The 19119-nt window shown below is 41.4% G+C and overlaps 1 protein-coding gene across 1 annotated transcript in view; it reads left to right on the top strand.

Annotated features, from left to right (window-relative positions):
- The window catches only part of LOC138630205 (clathrin coat assembly protein AP180-like), a 29510-nt gene that overhangs the window by 8104 nt on the left and 2287 nt on the right, over positions 1-19119 (top strand). Inside the window, exons 4-24 of the mRNA XM_069714373.1 lie at positions 67-142; positions 920-1022; positions 1226-1319; positions 1432-1543; positions 1652-1758; positions 1875-1916; positions 2561-2634; positions 2871-2876; positions 3447-3459; positions 3552-3679; positions 4367-4440; positions 4945-4959; positions 7388-7486; positions 12202-12456; positions 12675-12749; positions 13086-13172; positions 14017-14085; positions 15979-16065; positions 17431-17492; positions 18554-18637; positions 18739-18850. Of these exons, the coding sequence (XP_069570474.1) occupies positions 67-142; positions 920-1022; positions 1226-1319; positions 1432-1543; positions 1652-1758; positions 1875-1916; positions 2561-2634; positions 2871-2876; positions 3447-3459; positions 3552-3679; positions 4367-4440; positions 4945-4959; positions 7388-7486; positions 12202-12456; positions 12675-12749; positions 13086-13172; positions 14017-14085; positions 15979-16065; positions 17431-17492; positions 18554-18637; positions 18739-18825 (1749 nt within the window). The 3' untranslated portion in view covers positions 18826-18850. The remainder of the gene's footprint in view (positions 1-66; positions 143-919; positions 1023-1225; positions 1320-1431; positions 1544-1651; positions 1759-1874; positions 1917-2560; positions 2635-2870; positions 2877-3446; positions 3460-3551; positions 3680-4366; positions 4441-4944; positions 4960-7387; positions 7487-12201; positions 12457-12674; positions 12750-13085; positions 13173-14016; positions 14086-15978; positions 16066-17430; positions 17493-18553; positions 18638-18738; positions 18851-19119) is intronic.

The following is a 19119-nucleotide window of genomic DNA, read 5'->3' on the forward strand; positions in this document are numbered from 1 at the left end:
TTTGGTTGTATTTTTCATCTTTCACTTCTACAAGGCTGTTTACTGTGTTTTCTGTCTTGTTCTCAGAGGTTCATTCAATACTTGGCTTCCAGGACCTCCTTGTTCAACCTCAGCAACTTTATTGACAAAACTGGCTCTCATGGTAAGAATACAAAATCTGATCATTTGTTTTTAGTTCAATCTATGTACTTAGATAATCTGTCTTCCAGATGAGAAGGGGACATTTCTAAACCTATTCATTATTAGGCAATGCAACACAAAACAGGAAGAGATTTACACAAAGAGAGACATCTGGGAAATAGACAGAATAACACAAATTACAGGAGAGAGTGGGCATGTAATACACACATCCATACACACACACAGAAACATACAGTATACACACATACATATACACATATCACACATGCGCACACAAACAGATGTTTGTGTTTACATGTCTGTCTGATATGTTTAAATGATGCTTCAATATCGAAAATAATATTCAGCATTATAACAGTAGTTTTTTTCTGGTAATAAATTGCCTTGTTTGGTGAATAAAGCAAAATCTTCTTTCCTTCTTTGCATGTCTGTACGAAGCTAAACTTGGTCGAACAAAACCACCGTTCTCACATTTAGCAGTGTATGAGACAATGAATATAAAACTTTATACTTACACGTAGGAAAAACCTCTGTGGCTCGCACAAAAAGTTTTTAAATGTCCTTTTTTGTAGATATTTTTATATTACACATTTATAAGATGTGACTATGTTCACTGAGAAAATAGAAAATTAATCAAAAATTGTGAATCTACAGTTCTTAATGATTCTACAGAGTTATATTGATTTTAAGATACATGTATGGTATTACTTTTCAGTGTGGTCGTACAACTTTTTATGTTTGATCTTATTAAAGGACTGTTATAATTATTTCTGTTTAGGCTATGACATGTCTACATTCATCAGGCGGTATGGACGATACCTGAACGAGAAAGCCTTTGCCTACCGCCAAATGGCTTTTGACTTCACCCGGGTCAAGAAGGGGTACGTTAAATGTGGTCCAGAGAGGTCATTCACAGCCTCATAACTCTTCCTTCCGTCCTCTGAATGGTTTCTTCTTGGACCTCTTGTCATTCAGCAATCAGCTCATTAACGACCAGAAGCAATTTTTCACTTGTTGTCACATATTTTGTGTCCAGCCACTGCTCTTATGTGTACAATGCTCTCTCTGTGTTGTATCGCCTCAGTGCCGAGGGAGTGATGAGAACCATGACCACTGAGAAGCTGCTGAAAGGCATGCCTGTTCTGCAGACTCAGATTGACACACTCCTGGAGTTTGATGTGCGTCTTTACTTACTTTACTTTACACCTACAGTCTTCTTCTCCAAGGTTTTTATTTTGATGATCAGAGCACTGGACAGCTCCCTCTTATCTCTGTCCCATCTCCTCTCAGGTTCATCCCAAGGAGCTGAACAATGGGATCATCAATGCATCATTTCTGCTTCTCTTCAAAGATCTGGTCAAACTATTTGCATCCTACAATGACGGAGTCATCAACCTATTAGGTCAGTAGTCCACGAACAGTGAATGGTTTGTAGGTTTTTCTTCATCGCAGATGAAGACCACAGATCGAGATGTATGTGAATCTGCAAAACTCTTGTTTTTGTGTGCAGAGAAATTCTTCAAGATGAAGAAAAATGAATGTAAGGAGGCTTTGGAGATCTACAAGAGGTTCCTGACCCGGGTGACAAAGATTGGGGAATTCATGAAGTTGGCTGAGGTAGGTCATTGTCCTCTCCAGCATGACCTTCGTAATGTGTGCATATGTCAAGACTGGGCACTGGTGAATCTTTGCAGTGTGATAATATTGGTTTTATCGTTTCTTTTCTTGAACAGACAGTTGGAGTTGAGAAAAATGACATTCCTGACATCAACTACGTAAGTTACAGATCACGGCGCTTACATTTATTTTTTTCGGGAGGCCTGAGACCACGAATATAATGCACATAAATGTCATCCATCCCACCTCACACACACACACACGCACACACGCACACGCACACACAAGCCCATGTCTCACCCAGCACCATCTCCCCACTCAGTGTCTCCATCCAGGGGTAGTGATGGATCTAGCAGACTCAGATGACGAAGATTGTCCCTTTAAATCCCTTGAGGACCCGGTAACCACAGAAACAAAGGGTGCCCTGGCTGAGTGCCTGTTTACAGGATGAATTGTCGGCATGTTGAGCTTAATTTAATTTGACAAACACGTCAGACACACGTAAATCACGTGTGTGTGTGTGTGTGTGTGTGTGTGTGTGTGTGTGTGTGTGTGTGTGTGTGTGTGTGTGTGTGTGTGTGTGTGTGTGTGTGTGTGTGTGTGTGTGTGTGTGTGTGTGTGTGTGTGTGTTTAAACATGCATGTGGGTATTGCAGTGAGGTTTGCCAAGGCTTTGTCAATCTTTTTTTTTTTCTGTAAAGTGAAATGTAAACCTGGATTTCACATACCTGAGAAAATGATCCAGGACTTGCGGGTAGACGATTATGTATTGATGACTCCAGTTTTGATTTGTGTTTTGTCAGGCTCCCAGCAGCATCCTGGAGTCTCTGGAAACACACATGAACGGCCTGGAGGATGTAAAAGGTGGAAAAAAGGGGTAAGGATGTGTTTATTAATTTGTCTTTTATTTGCAGAATAGGATAATTGGGATCATGTAACAACCATAGTATGAGGCTATCCTTCTTTCTCCTTTGTTTATTGTTATGAGTTGTCTCACCTATGGAACCAAGAGAAATGTTGGTAGAACCAGGATTAAACAGGTGTTATGTTTCTATCATTTCCTTAAACCCTTCCTCTCTTTTATTCTCCTTTATGTTGATTTGGAAACATCAGTGAAGGGTGAGCATTTGTTGTATGTTTTTGTGTGGAGTTCACTAACCTCTGAGAAAACTGTCTAGATGTATTTACTCTCACCCCCACCCTCAGGTAAACGTACACATTTTTCACACATGAGTTCTGTCAGTGCACTACAGCTAACTTGATTCACATCTGGAACTGTGTGTATTGGTGTGAGTACATGTGTTATCTCAGAGAGAGACACATGTTTTGATAAACAGTATGTCACCACATTTTTACTGTCATATCTTGATATGAAATGTGAATCAGTATATGAAGGGTTTTGTTCCCAAATGAAATTGATTATTAGCACAAAATTGAGAGTATCTTAACCAATCAGATGCTTTCGACTTTACTCCCTTTTCCATATAGTATTTGTGATTAACATGTAGTATGTTACTTTGGAAATTAACTCTTCATATGATCACATGTGGTGCAATCTATCTTGTGTATTGGTTCAATTTTCTGAGTTCAGATTTTTTGAACTTTTGCTTCATTACATTTTGCCTGTGTTAAGCAAAACTGTCTGTTTTAAGCAAATCACTTACAATCCTCCTTCTCTTCCACTTTCAGGTCTCCAACAAAGGTAACATGAACATTTAAAATAGTCTTTTATTTTTTGTTGCAGTCTTCCAGTTTTGTGCACCACTGAAAGTGTCTCGTCTTTCTATCTTCCAGGGGTCTCCAACAAACAACGTGTCCCCAACATCGACTCCAGCCAAATCTTCAAACGCTGTTCCCACACTGCAGCCTCCTCCCGGGGAGAGTGCTGCAGCTGCTGCCGCCGCTCCTGAACCAGCCGAAGAGTAAGTTTGTGTTTCCTGTAAATCCTCTTCTTTTGTCATTTTTACATGTTTGGTAATAAATGGCCCCTGAGACTTTTGAAAACAATGCTCAAAAGCTCAATTTGTAGCAAATGATAATGTCCAGGATTATAATCTTTAGTCCAGCACTTTGGTCCAGTCTTAAATAATGGAAACTAGAGGGAGGAATTACCATAAAATGTTGTACAGATATTTATGGTCCACACTGGCCAATGTGGTCCCCTGACATTTTTGGTTTCGGGTGAAATATTTTGACAGCTACTGTGGACTGCCATGAGTACTTCATGGTCCCTAGAGGATCAATTCGATCAACTTTGGTGATGGCATCTATTGCCATCATTATCTTTAAAATTAAATTGGTCTAATGGATTATTGCTAAATACTTTCAAAAGTAAAGACATTTCAATTAGTCTAATCTGTTGAGTGCTAATTAGCAAATCACTTCAGATGACCTGTGAGCTCAAAGTACTCACACAGCTGCCAGCATAGAAATAAACTATTAGTCATGTTTTGGATCTCCATTAATTATTTTAGTTCCTTTATTAATTCATTAGTTTTGGTAAAAAACAAGAAAAAAAAACAACAACCTGAAACTGGGTGTTTAGAACAACAAGAGTGAAAGACTTACATTCTGCAAAGCATCATGTCCTGAATGTTGTCATCCTCCAGTTCTTTGTTGGACCTGGACCCGCTGTCCTCCTCTGGTCCCTCAGCAACGTCAGCTGCCCCCACATCCTGGGGAGGTAAGTGGTCTTCCAACTGAGAGCATGCACATCCACTTGTACAGAATATTGATCCACCATTCCTGCAAATGGCAAGAAAACAAGTAATCTATAATTTTTTGTTAATATCTAATGTCCATTTTCATAGGGTTAGGGTTCATAGGAGTGATACGATACGATACGATACGATACGATACGATACGATACGATACGATACGATACGATACGATACGATACGATACGATACGATACGATACGATACGATACGATACGATACGATACGATACATTGCTGCATTTTGATAGAATTCTGCATTTTGAACACTATTCATAAAAACATACACTTGTGTGCCTGTGAGATTTAAGTAGAAAGAGATTGCACTTCACATTAAAATAGACAATACATTCCAATAATTAACACATATACAATCAAATCTATGAAGACTTTCATACGTTTTTTTTTTACCATGAATTTAGGTGAATAAAACATATCTTTTCCCCGTTACCTCGTATTCTGCTTGCGTAGATCTTCTTGGATCAGGTGAGTGTCGTTACCCTCTTCACTTCACCTCTACAGGCTCTGGTCCAGACTAATGTAATGTAATGTGTGTAAATCATCTTCCAGGTTATCTCGATACCACTTATTATCTTTCTCAACAAACTCCAATTTAAAATCGAGGTGACCTGGAAACCATGTCTGTGTTTTAATTCATAGTATACATAAAAATGGACTACAGTACCAATGTCATGTGGTTACCTCCCTGTTTGTCTCCTCAAGCTGTTCTCTTTAGTCTGAGTAGTCTCTTTGTTTCTCTCTGCCTTCTCTCTCCCCTCCCTTCACATACTCCATTGTCTGTTTTTGGTTCATAACGGGGGCTAATTTTAATTGGTTGTTTTTGATTTCTTGGTTATGATCGGATGGCGTTGGATCCTTTTGCGACTGTATTTTGTTTAAAATATGGATTTTGTTTTTGTCGGCCAATTCTAAATGATCTGAAATGGGTTTGATTTGGATTGGACCTTTTTTTTTTGGCTTATTTTTTTTCACTGTTCCGACGGTGACTCCGCCGGTTGTTTTGGTTGCTCTTTTGTGGTTTATTTTGCTGCCTTTCTTGGGGGATTTCAAACTGGTACTCGCAGAAATGGGCGATTCCTTGCTATCTGAACCCACCCTCACAGCAGAGCCTACCCCCTCCCCTGCAGCAGCAACGGCCACTCCTGCAGCGGCAGAACCCGGAGTCGCTCTAGCTCCTCCCACTAGCACAGCAGCCGCCACCTCCCCTGGCGCCACCAATATGGATCTGTTGGGAGGTCAGTGAGCTTCCAGAAAATTCTCTACGAAGGATTCACTCTGGGAAGCTCAACCCAAAACCCATCACACAATATGATAAGACAGACGACTGCATGCTCAAACACAGACAGAATGTAGACAGAACTTTGCTGATTTGTCGCAGATATTGTCTTTACACTGCAAGCAAAGTTGTATCATCAAAAGCAGTCACTCCTTACCGCATTGATGCACACGCTCATCACTTTCTGCTATCAACTGCTTCAAAATGGAGCCCCAAATTATTTCGTATATAAATACATATGGAATTATAAAATAAATCATCTTAATGAATCAATGATTTACAAAATAGCTTCCAGTAAAAGAGTGGCCATTTAAACAGGGAGCATTTGCATCTTGCCAACAAGAGTTAAATTTGTTGGCTGCTATTGAACTTGCATCTTGGAAGTCTTGGATGACAAGATGCCTTGTCATTTATTCAAAGTAAGGTTGTTCTGTGGTGCATATCCCAAAAAGGCTTTTGTGCGTCCTTTCAGGAGGTACCCAGATATTTCACAAGATTCTGTGACTCAGACCACAGAGCATGCGCGTTACCGTCTTTCTCAAAGAGAAGCGCATGTATGGTCAAAACTCTCACAGACTGACGTAGATGACTTCCTGTTGGCACATGAATAGGATAAAATGAAATAAATACATCATGGCTCTTTTAGATTTTTCAAATGTTTTTGCACTAAATGGATCAAATTGTAATAATGAAATACCACCCTTTTGTGGGTAATGTATTTACGGTTTGAAAGCCGTTCCTTCTCCACAGAATTTTGTTGCACGGCTCAGCGTGTTTATGGGGGCTTGGTCTGCGTTCTTATGCGAGTCAGGGGACAAGTGATTGGTTGAAATCGGACACCATGACTTGAGAATCAGCATTATGAAATAATAATTTCTACAGTGACAGAAAAAACTAAATTTAGCTGTGTTACTATAAACTAAGAGTTTCAAGAAGTTGAGTTTGGGTCACTAATAGGTTTTATGCAATTTCATGTGATAATTTATTTTACAAATATGACCAATTTGGGGTTCCACACCAAATACACCCTGCAGAGTTACAATATGCATATATGCACAATCTAATTTTCTTTCCTACATGCACACAAATAGACACACTAGAAATACTCCACCTACTCACTGCACACTCACCATTCGGCTTGCACATAAACATTCTGCTACACCCATTCTCCACATGCGTCTTGTTTGATAGGCAGACATGCTTTTCTTTGACCTCATTGAAAAGCAATTCTATCAAACCCTGTCACAGCTACTGCAGCTACAGATGGCAGCTGTAACATTTGTAGATTTATGGCTTATTCGGCTCTTTGTGCAGTAGATTTATCATTGCTGTAGTGCCTCCTGTCTGTACTCCCATTTGTCCATTCACCTGTCAGTCATTAATGTCACATAAAAATGCTGTACGTTTTTTTTTATTTATTTTTTTACAGTTGAACACAGTGTAACAACAGTCACTGATTTATTTTTCTGCTCAAATGCTTTCCTCATTTTCCTGATGTTTTATTCTTTCCTCCGCGTGTTTCTTGACTACTTCTTTTCTCTTTTTATCTGTATTTCTACATCTATGTCCGTCTCTCTTGGTGTTTCTGTCCTCCCCCGGGGTTTATGTGAACCTCAGATGCCTTTGCAACACCTGCTTCTGCCACTGAGGCCTCTGCAGCAGCAGCTGAAGGTGGAGCTGCCGCTATGTCCACCCCAGCCACCAACGCAGGAGCTGGTGGGTGACTGAAATCTGTCTGTGTGTGTGTCTGTGAGGGAGTGTGTGTGTGTTTGAGTCAGTGGCATACATGTTTCCTAAGTGCCTAACACTGAATAAGTTCTGCTGCGTAAATCAAGAACAGCCTTACTTGCAATTATTTTATTAACGTCTTCTCAAAATCCTAAGTTAATTACTTTTTTTTTTTTTTTTTTTTTTTTTTAATTTTTAACAGTATCTTTTTCCATGTTATCTACATGGGGAGGATTCTCATTTTTTACCAGGGCCATTCAGCCTAAATTTTTTAGCACAATATCCTGCATGTAAACATCAAGTCTATACTTAGTTTGTTTAAGACCTTTTTACATGGTTGTTTTTATACAAGTCAGCTGGAAACATCAAAAATTCAGCCAAAGATAAAGGTTTCGAGAATTTGTGAAACTAACTTTAGCTTAATTAGCTACAGAAAATTGCTTGCTGCAACAAAATCTGCAGCTGCCGGCTTTTGTTTACCTGACTGAAATCAAAGACCCAGAGTTTCAAAAATTATTGAGCATTTAAAAAAACAATTACTGAGGAGTTTGCTCGTAAACTTTTGGAACGCAGCTAAGCTGGGCAGGTGTAGAAACAGTAACAATGGGTGTCTCGGTCAATGAAAAATTATTATTATTTTTTTTTTTTCTATTTTAGACACCCTTTTTGTGGATTATGTGCAAATTAAAATCTTGCAGAAGGAGAGACCAAGCGCATCAGTCTCTGATTTGAATTTCTCATCCGAGACAAAAACACTAACGGGTTATGGTCTGTGAATACTTGGATTTGCTGTGAACTGGACACCAGATAAACTTCAAAGTGGTGAAGCATTAGCAGCAAGGCAAGTGGTTCCTTTTCTATTGGGCTATAATGTAGTTGGTGTCTGTTAAACGTCTTAGAGAAGTAGCACATGGGGTGATCTACGCCCTGCTGGTTTTCCCGCAGAGGTACAGCACCTGCGCCACATGCACTCGTATCGACCGCGAGTTTATAAAAGGATGGTCAAAGTCAGGAGCATCGGGGACTACACAACAAAACTTTCACGGAATTAAAAGAAACTTGGCATGCGGAGGACCAAACAAACGGTTTCAGCAGACTGACCAGACTGGTCAGAGGCGCAACAACATCGGAAAACTTCCGACAGAAACTTCTATAATAACCGCACATGCCAAGAAAACGTCGTGAAGCTCTTTTTGTCTGTGGGACAGGAAAATCAACTACTGCCGCACCTTCGCGGCGACGGGACGCACCTGCCCTTGGCAAACTTTTTTTTTTTACCTAAATAGGTAACAGTTGCCTTGCCAAATTCATATTTGGCAATATTTGCAGTCAGCGAGTGTCGTTAAGGTAACATGGTGGCACCTGTGTAGGCCTCTACCAGTGCTACAAATACCAGCCTTGTTTCATTGTCTCTCTCTCAGGGCTCCACATCTCTTGGTTTGGTTCGGTTGACTTTATCTTTCACCTTCAAAACTTGCGTACATATTTCTCTCCCATCCATGCGTTACATTCACCACTGATGCTACTCATCTTCACAACTCACATTTCTGCTATAGTTTAACTTTGTTAACTTTAGATAAAACTCTCCACTGGCATTTCAACCTGTCTCATCTACCCTCCTCTTTGTCACAAGCATTAAGCCGGTTTGTGACAAGTGGGGGCTCGTCCGCTCGTCCGGTAGCCATTTGTAAAGAGTAAATTAATTTGAGTTTAACAGCCTTTTGTGGTGGCTTGGCCCGGATTAAATTAGTGTATTGCAAACCTCTTTGGCAGACAGTGGCAACTGTCTTGGTTTGTCTTGTAGGAGTGTATGTTGGTGAATTGTTTTGGATGACGATGTCAGTAGAACACATGATTTGTTGTTTGTTCACCATCTTTTTGAGGAGGGGAAATGTCAGGTTATGTTCCTCTTTAGGGTGATTTTTAGGAGAGTGTGGTAATTGGTCTCCTTTTTGTTGTTAGTTGTGTGTTTGTCTGTTTTTTTTTGTGTGTGTTATCTGTTCGAACAGAAGTACTTTTCCCCCGTTAGGCTTGGCAGCGGGTTCCCCTATGGGGCTTGTAGTGTTTCAATTAGGCGGCGGCGAAGGTGGGCGGAGCCATTGACTCGGGAGCACCTCCGTGGCTGAGAGGGTCGCTGGCTTTCTGGTTGGTTTATTCGCCTGGCTGGTTTGCCGTGCGTAATTACCCCCCATCACTAACTGCACGAAGACTAGGGTTGAGTTAGATAGCTAGCTCAATGGTTGTAGTTTGCATAGGTAAAGGGGAGGGTCTCTTGTTCACTTTTTACCCCAGGTTTGGTTTTCCCAAGTGTTCCATTCAAGGTTTGTGGAGAAGTATTTGCCTGCTTGGTTGTGAGGATGGCTCTACTTGTAGCTAGATGTGTTCAGAGTTGATGACCACGAGGCCTCGGGGCAGTAATCTCCATCGTATCTGGTTATATTCCATTGCCTGTTTCCCAGATTTGGTGACTTTGATTGGTATACTTTACTTTCTGTTGAAGTATAATGCGGATCCTAGAGACTGGTCAGATTCAGACAGTATCATGCTGTTGCAGTGAGTTTGTTTTTCACCTTCAAATAATGTGGCATGTATAAATTGGAAGTTTGGTCTGGTAACTTTGGTATAGACGTCACCACTCGTGTTTTGGGCTTTTGTGTGAGCTTGGTTGTAGCTTGGTTTCCTCATTGTGTCGCATCATGGCTAGAGAGCCGTTTGTTTAGAGGAACCTTTGGGTTAGCTACTTTGGTTTGATGCTCAGGTTTAATTCCAGATTTGTGTTTGGTTGTTGGAATTTGGTCCAAGCAGAGTGTGGCGATTGGGTTTACCAGCCACGTGTGGTGGTGGATACTTGTGATGAGCTTGGGTGCTCATTCTGGATCTACAGCTTGATAAGTACAAGGAAAGTTGGAAGTTGAACTTGATTTTGTTGACCATACTCACTTTTGTGTTTCTTCAAAGATCAGATCTGCAAGTTGAGGTGGGTATTGTTCCTGCAGCCGTACAACTTAACAGTCACTAGATCAAGGGTGCAGAGAATGCGCTATCCTTTGTGCAATACTTCTAAATCCCTATTGTTGACTGTTTCTGATTTCCATTCTCGTCTGATAATCTCTGCCTTTCATCCTCTTAATTTGCTTCTCTGGTACCAAGGTTGCTGAGGATGTAGGGATGGTGGGAGTCTCTGGATAATGGCAGCCCGGAAAGAGAACAGTATTACGTGTGGATCTTGGGTAACGTATAAACTATTTGATGAAGTTTGGGGCAATTTCGTAATGTTGTATTTGAGTGTCGGTGTTTATCCCGTTTGTTTTTTGAATGCGGTTCTGAGTCGGAGCCCGTTTTTATGGAGGGGTGTGTTACGACCGCTCCCTTTCTGTTTGCTGTGGCTCATGTGGCCTATTCCAGGGCTGCTACTGTTACTGTGGTAATCAAAGACAATGCTCTTTGTCTCTTGCCTTTTGAAGGAAAATTTTGATACTTTCTGTCAAGGAGAAACTTGCTTCTGGCAGTCCTCTGGTTTTATTTCCGGGTCAGTTGTGGTTTGTTCCTGAGGTGTGAAAGTGATCACTATTTGCTCCAGTTGTTTGTCATGGTTCTGGTTGAACTGAGACTGGGCCAGCCTGACAAACCTGAGTGTCTCCAAGTGAGTGAGGGAGTGACTGACTGACTAGCTGAGTAAGTGATGAAGTACACCATTGGTCAGCTGAGTGTCATGTGATTGAATTTTCAAATCAAAAGCTCTTGTTTCAAATTAAAATCCCTCTAGCCTTCCTTAACAGTCCAGCAATATATACTTTGCATCAGTGGTTCGTAACTTGTGGGTTGCAGGGTCATTTTGAGAGGGTCTTGAATGTGTGTGGGAATTTTTTTTTGGGGGGGGCGGGGGGTCTAACTTTTATTGTGAAGTCTACAGAACCTTTGCTGCTTTATTTTTATTTTCAAGGACATACATTTCTCGTGACGCCACGTGTGCAGTCACCAATTGCTGCCAGCGTTGTCATCTGAGCATTTGTAAACAGGTTTAGGATTTAATAATGATTAAAAATGATTTGACTCTTGAAAGATGATGAGCAGTCACTTGTTTGAAAGGCTTTGGTAATCCAACACAAGTTTTATTTTTTATTTAATTGTGTTGTTAGGCCTAGTTGCACATTTGTTTCACTTTTTGGGGGTTTATTTAATATTTTTAACAGTGACTTGAAGGCACTGTGTATTGCTGCACTATTTTTTGTAATATAAATTTGGGTGGCTAAAAAATTTGGGTTGTGACTTAATGACCAAGGAAAAACATGGGCCCTGAGGCTGGACCAGTTCAGAGCCACTGCACTAGGTTTTAGACAAGTGTTGTTTCATCACAGATGCTATTTTTAGACAGACAGAAGGAGTGTGTTGGAGCTCTGCATGTTTTCTCTCTCCAGTGGGAAATGTTTTTTTTAGGTACTTGGCTTTGTTCCAAACATCTTGGAGAACCTACCAGTTCCTGTGTGTCTCCCAGTTGTTTCTGTCTCTTTGTGTAACCTCAGACTGACTCAGTGATGTTGATGTATCAGTCAGACCCCTGATCTCAACATCTAAAATTGCCAAAAGAATTTCCTCTGCACTGTATGTCTAGTCTGTTTTGTATCAAAGTTATTGTCTAACACTCCCCTTCCTCTCCATGTGTTACATTTCTGTCTCACCCCAACCCCACTGCTTCCCCAAAGACCCCTTTGCTCCTTCGGATGGGAGCACCAACACAGCGTCTTCAGGTCTAGACCTTTTCGGCATGATGACGGTGGAGAATAATAACCCGGCCAGTTCGCTGGACGCCTGCTTTAGCTCTGTGGTGCCCTCCTCCTCCCCCTCTCCTTCCCCTTCACCGTGCTTCACCTCCTCAACCAGCACCATCATCACCACTGCAACCATTTCAGCTCCCATAGCCCCCAGCCCCGCCAGCCCTGAGACTGACCTTTTCAGTGGTAAACTTTAGAGATGTGTGTCACTGTCTTGTCATACTTCCTGGCTCACTGGTCTGATGCTGCTTGCCATCCTCTCTCTTCTCCTCCCCTCTTCTCACCCATATCACATTTTGCTCTTTGATTTTATCAGGCTAATGTGCACACGTTTGCAGCTTTGTGCATCATCACCATTATTAAGTATTTCAATATTCGTGTTTTGGGTGCGCATGTGTTCGTAGATATGTTTGACTCCATGCCAGACACAAGCTTCTCCAAAGCAGGCTCCACTCCCAGTGCTGACTTGTTTGCAGCAGGTACCCCTTTGCACTCTGTTTGCCATATTGTGTGCGCTCCTATTCTTCATATCCTGTCTTGCTGTGTCTGTTTTTGTCAGCCTTGTCTTTGGCTTTAATCAGCGAAGGAGAAAAGGAAATTAGATTTCTCTCTTATGGGTCTGCTAAAGGCTATCGAGCTGTCTGAAATGTTTACCAAACGACTCTCACCTCCTTTCCTATTCCAGCATGTACTGCGTGCACTGCAACTGAAATTGATACAAGGGCATTGTGCATTCAAATAAATCGCAGTGAAGAGCTTGTGTGTATTTGTGCGCATTTGGGGTCTAAACATCATCTCCACCTTGCCTTCTCCAGCGGATGTGTTCAGCTCCCCCGCCCCCATCCTCTCCACAGAACCCCCACCCAAAATTGACACAGGAGCCATCATGAACCTGTTTGGTGGTGGGTAACTCACAAGACTGCCTGAACTCACTCTGCCTCCCTTATTTATTGAAAACCCTTCACAGAAGAGAGGGGCGTAAAGTGGAACAGTATACAATTTAGTTCTGTTTTGTTTTATGTAGGCTACTCTTGTTATTCTTTGGCTGTCTTCTTTTGGGGTGGTTCATGGAGGCTTTATAACCCTCGTGTTGTCCTTGGGTCAAAATGACCCGCACCTGTGTTCAACCAAGTTCTATTTTATTTCTATATTTTTATATTTTTTTGGGGATCATTGTTCATCATTCTTTAAAGAAACCCTCACAGCCTTCTTGTCACCAATGATCCCAAAAAATATGAAAATAAAATAGAACTTGGTTGAACACAGCTGCGGGTCATTTTGACTCAAGGACAACACAAGGGTTAAGCAGATGCCTGAGATGAAGTTTAGTTGTGTGGAAACAGTATTTTTTTTTATGAACTGCAAGTAATGACTTCTTGTCTAAAGTCTATATTCAAAGTTGCAACAACGTGGATGGCACAAACATAACTATGAGCTATGAACATGTGTGAAAATGCACGTACAAGTACTGTGACTGTTACAAATGGAAAAAGGCATTAAGATGTGTGTGAGTGTGTGTGTATGCGTGTGTATGTGTGTTTAATTGTACTTACTCAAAAACAAAATGCTTGTGATTATGTAATCAGTTTCTTCTCTAACTCTCAACATTTTGTCTGGTATTACTAGCGTGAAGCCGAAGGCTGATTATTACCCTTCTTTGCCCTTATGCTGCGATGGAAACTGCTCAACCTACTTCCCCCTGGCACGGGATGCTTTGGTTTTTTTTTTTTTTGGTTGACCTACCAGAGTCCACAGGAGGAGATGGCCCAGCTGCTGCTGCTGCTCCCGCCGCCCCCGGTGCTGAGCTGATGTCAGGTAAATCCACAGATGTGTGGAGAGCCAACCTGCATGTGCACAAAGGAGAGCAGATCAACATGTTGCAGACAATCCTCTGAAATATTTCCATTTCACTGACTGTACTGGAGTCGTGGATGAATTGCTTAACAGGCATTATGGACACAGGTCAAAAGGCCCAAGAGGTCTGGGGGTCCCCTGGGAAATAGCCTGTGCTTGAAGTGACTGTTTTTAACATTCCTTCCAAACTTATGTATGTATGTCAGACTTTCCTTTATGAATTTTCTATAATATTTTCCATAATATAATATCTTTGGAGAGGAATATCAGGAATATTTTATATTTAGTGTGAAATAAATGCTGAAGTTCAGCTTCAAACAGCAGCTGCACCAGAGATTTCTGCTGCTCAAAGGCCGTTACCTCATAATTTGTCCATGACTGTAGCTTTTAATCACATAAGTTCTTGCATGATGCCGTGTCATTGTCTTTGTAACACCATTTCACTTCAGCACAAACTTCTGACATCTTCCTTTTATAATCGTTATGGCGGTGTTTGCCTGCAACACTGGTTGTTCCTTTATTTGTCAGTAACTGTTTCCATTAACTTTGGTAATGGTTAATGAAATAGTTTGCTGTAAGCTGTTTCACAATTTATTTATTTACCCAAATACACACTAAAAAAAACACACTTAATGTTCTTTGCACAGAAAACATAAAGTGTCATTTTTTGCTTGACTGCTCATGTTAACATCATCATTGGCTCGCTCCGTTTCAACATGACTATTGGGGTTATTCGTCTTCGGGGAATTCCTCCAATCTCTCCCAACTTTCACAGCCTTGCAACTGGTAACTGTGGTAACTGTTACCATGGCAACATGGACCCCTGCTCACCTGGTTCCTGGTCTCATATTATATAACTGATGGTCTGCAATACTACTGCTTTAAGGCTTAACTCTTTCTCTTCTCCTCTCTTTCTATCATTCATGCAATAACCTCAAACGGTCTCATCGTCGCCCACTCCTTTAAAACCTCACTGCATTTTCTTCTCCCTTCTCTCTGGCATCTGTGCTTTTTACTATCCTCTCTTTCTCTCTCCCTCGCTCTCTGTCTCCATCTGGCTCTTGGGCTGGCTCATTTCTTGCTTCCTGCCATTTGATTGGGTGAGTTTCCTTGCTCTTTAACACGCTAATTTCCGACAGTGCGCTGCATTGCAGTGGTGCACGGCACGCTCAGCTGCACTGTCCCTTCCACCACCAGATGCTTGATGGTTACAAAGAGTGTGTGAAGTAGGAGTGTTATTAGGTGCTTATTTAGCAGTTAACCCAGCTCCACACTAGCTGCAGTGTTTTGCCCTCATCAAAACTTCCGCAGCAATCACAAACATGCAATAAATGTACCTTCAAACACTGAAAATGTAGACTTCACCTTGTGTTTGATGTTATCATGGAAAGGTGCAGTACTGCCACACCATACGGTAACAAATTCAGGTTTATATTTATTCTACATACATACTTTAAGGATGTCAAGTTCTTATTTCCTATCTCCATTTTGTAAATGATCATGACAGATGTCTCCTGTAGAAAATGGGACTACATCCTATTTTGTAGTCTGCACAACAAATCCATTATCATGATCTAAATTCCCTGAAATTGGCCTTCTTACTATTTGCCAGTGATGATACCTTCTGTCTTATCTTAAATTAACCTGCTCTGCACAGTAGTTCACATTCCAACGCTTTCCTCTCCTTTTTGTTGTCATGGAGACATCCATTGGTTGTCATGGTAATCCATGTAAGGAGGCCTGCTGCTGAGTTGTGGTAGAGTGTGATGACAGCTTGCATCGATAGGTGCTAACATCTCCCTCCCTTTTCCATCCTGTCCTGTCTCCCCACCCCAACGCCCTTCCCCGCTGTAGTATTTGATGGTCTAGGGGATGTAATGAAGCCCACTGTGACCCCACAGGCGGGGGACATTGACACCTCCATGGCAAACATGGCAAGTAGTAAGTAGAGATTTAGATGAATATTTCTACATGATTAAAAAGGGATAGTTTGCTTTCTGGTGGAGAGTTTGATGAGATGATTGATACGTGTCTCACATTGATAAATATGAAGCTGTAGCCAGAAGCTCAATATAAAGACTTGAAACAGGGAAGACCCTGATTCTGTCAAATTATAAGTTTACCTTCCAGTAACTTCACAAATAAACACAATGATGGACAATAATTTATGCTGTAAAAAAAAAAACATAGGGGTAATGTCATTCTTCAAATATCACTGGGGGGTTATTTAGTCTAACTGATCAGAACCAAGAAATAGTTGGTAAAAAGCTCAAAACCTAAACATTACCAAATGGTAAATTGGCGTTTTATCATGTTAGTTTTTATCCAGATCAAACCAATGTGATAGACCGTCTTAATTAGGAACTTTAGATGTGCTGGTAGGCTGATTTTGTTTCCTTTGGACAGAGTCAGGGTCGCTTTTTTTCCTCTGTTCCCAGTCTTAATCAGGGGTGTAGTGCTATTTGTTAAAGTACTGGAGTTCACTTATGACATAAGAACACACGGACATGCACACTGTTAAGTTGCAGCTTGTTGTAGCCTCGATAATTTAGTCACTTTAATCTAATAAAGTCAACAATATAAAATAGTTGTAGTAGTTCTGGATTCCTCATTTAAAGTGTCATCTAGGGTGATTTTACTCACAACAAAACACGTTCCTGCAAATGTTTCACAATAAAACCATTGTTAAGAAATTAAAATGGAGAAAATGTAGCAGATCAAAAAGTTTAAAGTCGATGTCGTGATTTAATCAATACACCCGAAATGTCGATATCACAACTTGGACCATTCTCTTTGTTTTTATTGGCTCTCTTGCATGACATAAGGTTTTAGAAATGATTGGATTTTGAAGCACTACAAAATTTAAATCAATTTCAATCAGATGAAGAGAACTGTGAACATTTTATTTCCTAATTTGGAGGGGAAAAAAAGTGGCGCAGCATCATTCTGCCGCAATCTGACAACACTAAACCTCTGGTCTTCATGCTCAACTAACTGCAGCCAACATATATATACTGACCTACTCCTCTAATTCTCTGTATCTGTACTTACTGTATCTCCCCTATAAAATTGGCACAAATTGGCAATTTTGCATTTAAGTTTTTTTTTTAAATGCCAGTATTCATGAAACGTGTTATGCTAAGCTAATCACCGCCCACTTCTAGGTCTATCCTTGAAAAGACAACAGCTTTACTCAACCCTGTCATGTAACTTACAAATGAATTGCAGTAAATCTAATGTGTTCATGATAATGTAAATGAAAACAGTGATTTGCAGTACCTCGTTCTCTCTCTCTCCCTCTCTTAGATCTCACGATGGGAACCCCAGCAGCCCCTCAGGTAGCTCCCCCCAGTTGGGGTGCTCCCATGGTAAATGTTGTCTGTGTCTTGTAGCATGGAGTGGAGCGGCATGGCAGCGACAGCACAGGGCATACCTGTTGCAGCAATCACAAGCATTGCCTTCATCTGGCTCTCCAGGTTCCAGGTGTAAAACAGAAGGCTAGGAAAGTGAGAGGTGAAGCAGTGAGAAAACGTAGGAAAGAAGACACCGTATTCCAGTCAACCCACAGCAAGTACACAAAACACAAGACGCTGATGGATCTAAAAGTCTGCAATACTGCCCTGGACATAGAGCCAGGGGCAGGAATTCAGGCAGTTTTATCATGTTGTCTGGTTCAAAAGGTTTTTTGTATTTCTGGAATATCTACTGGAGAGTGATGAAGTGACAAATGAAACTGCCAAATTAAGAAGCTGTTGCCTGGAAACAGCTTCTTATTCTCTTATCTTTATATTTTCTTGCCTGAAAGAACTCTGATAGAGTCCAGGCAAGCTCCCCGGCTCTGCCCTTATAGCTGAAATCACTGCTTCATTGCCACATTTGCATTGTTGGCAACAACAAATTTGACACTTCCATCTGAAGGCTACGTGCAACAAGCTCTAAATCCTTGTGCATGTGAGAATAAAGAGCATAACCTCACAGGTGAGGTTAGGGTTTTGTGGTGGCGTGTCTTCACTTCTTGTGTGACAGCTTTTTTTTTTTTTTTTTTTGTCCAGCATTGCCGTGTCTTCAACATTACCTTTGTGTGTCAGTAGGAAATATTCATGTGTTTTGTACTTTTTGTTTTTTTTGCATTTGTTTTGCAGCATCGCTGTCTGTGTTATATGTAGTTTAGTAACATCCCACCTCCTCCTGTCCACCCCCTTCCCTCCACACCTTTAGAGCAGACCCATGGGTGTCGGTCCTTTTATGGGGACTCACCCCTGCTTCACCATGGTAAGACCAGCAGTCCAGTAATACCCAGTGTGGACATTACTGGATGTTCATGGACAATCCCCCCCCCCCGCCCCCCTTAAGTGGCCCTCGCACACCCATCGGATAGCACACATTTTGTCTTACTGTCTCTTTTTCCTTCCATCCGTCTCTGTTTAAGGCTGGGGCACCAGCGGCTGGAGCTCCCATGATGCCCATGGCGAGGCCAAGCTTCCCAGCCCCGGGAGTGACCTCTGGAGCACCGGTAATGCACTCATCCTTTATTGGATTAGAACACTTTAATGCACAAAAGTTACAGTTTCTCTCCAAAAGAAGTGCGAGTGCTAAACTACGATGTGTCTGCAGATGTCTCCTGGAGTGACCCAGAGCCCCAGAAAGCCTCCACCACCCAGGAATGCTCTGGATGACCTCAATATCAAGGACTTCATGTAGACTGACTGACCCATAAACCCCCAAGGTACACGTGCTGTCTCCGTACTGAACGTATGCTAAGATGACAGATGAATCATTACTGTAACCGACAGTACTATTTGCATTAATTGCTCTGATCAAGATGCACGATCGTGTACACTGTTGGGACGATTATTGAACTAAAATAGACAGCTGCAGACTAATGTTAAGAGTACAGCAGGCATGATGGTGCAAAATTCTTTGTTGGACCACACAACAACAAACACATGTGAGTCATGTTTCCTGCAGCAGTCATGCCACCTAACAGAGTTAAAG

This window comes from Brachyistius frenatus, unplaced genomic scaffold (assembly GCF_029030835.1).
Source record: "Brachyistius frenatus isolate BFR_SWC_R1_liver_20210118 unplaced genomic scaffold, ASM2903083v1 Contig_130, whole genome shotgun sequence".
NCBI classification, from domain to species: Eukaryota; Metazoa; Chordata; class Actinopteri; family Embiotocidae; genus Brachyistius; species Brachyistius frenatus.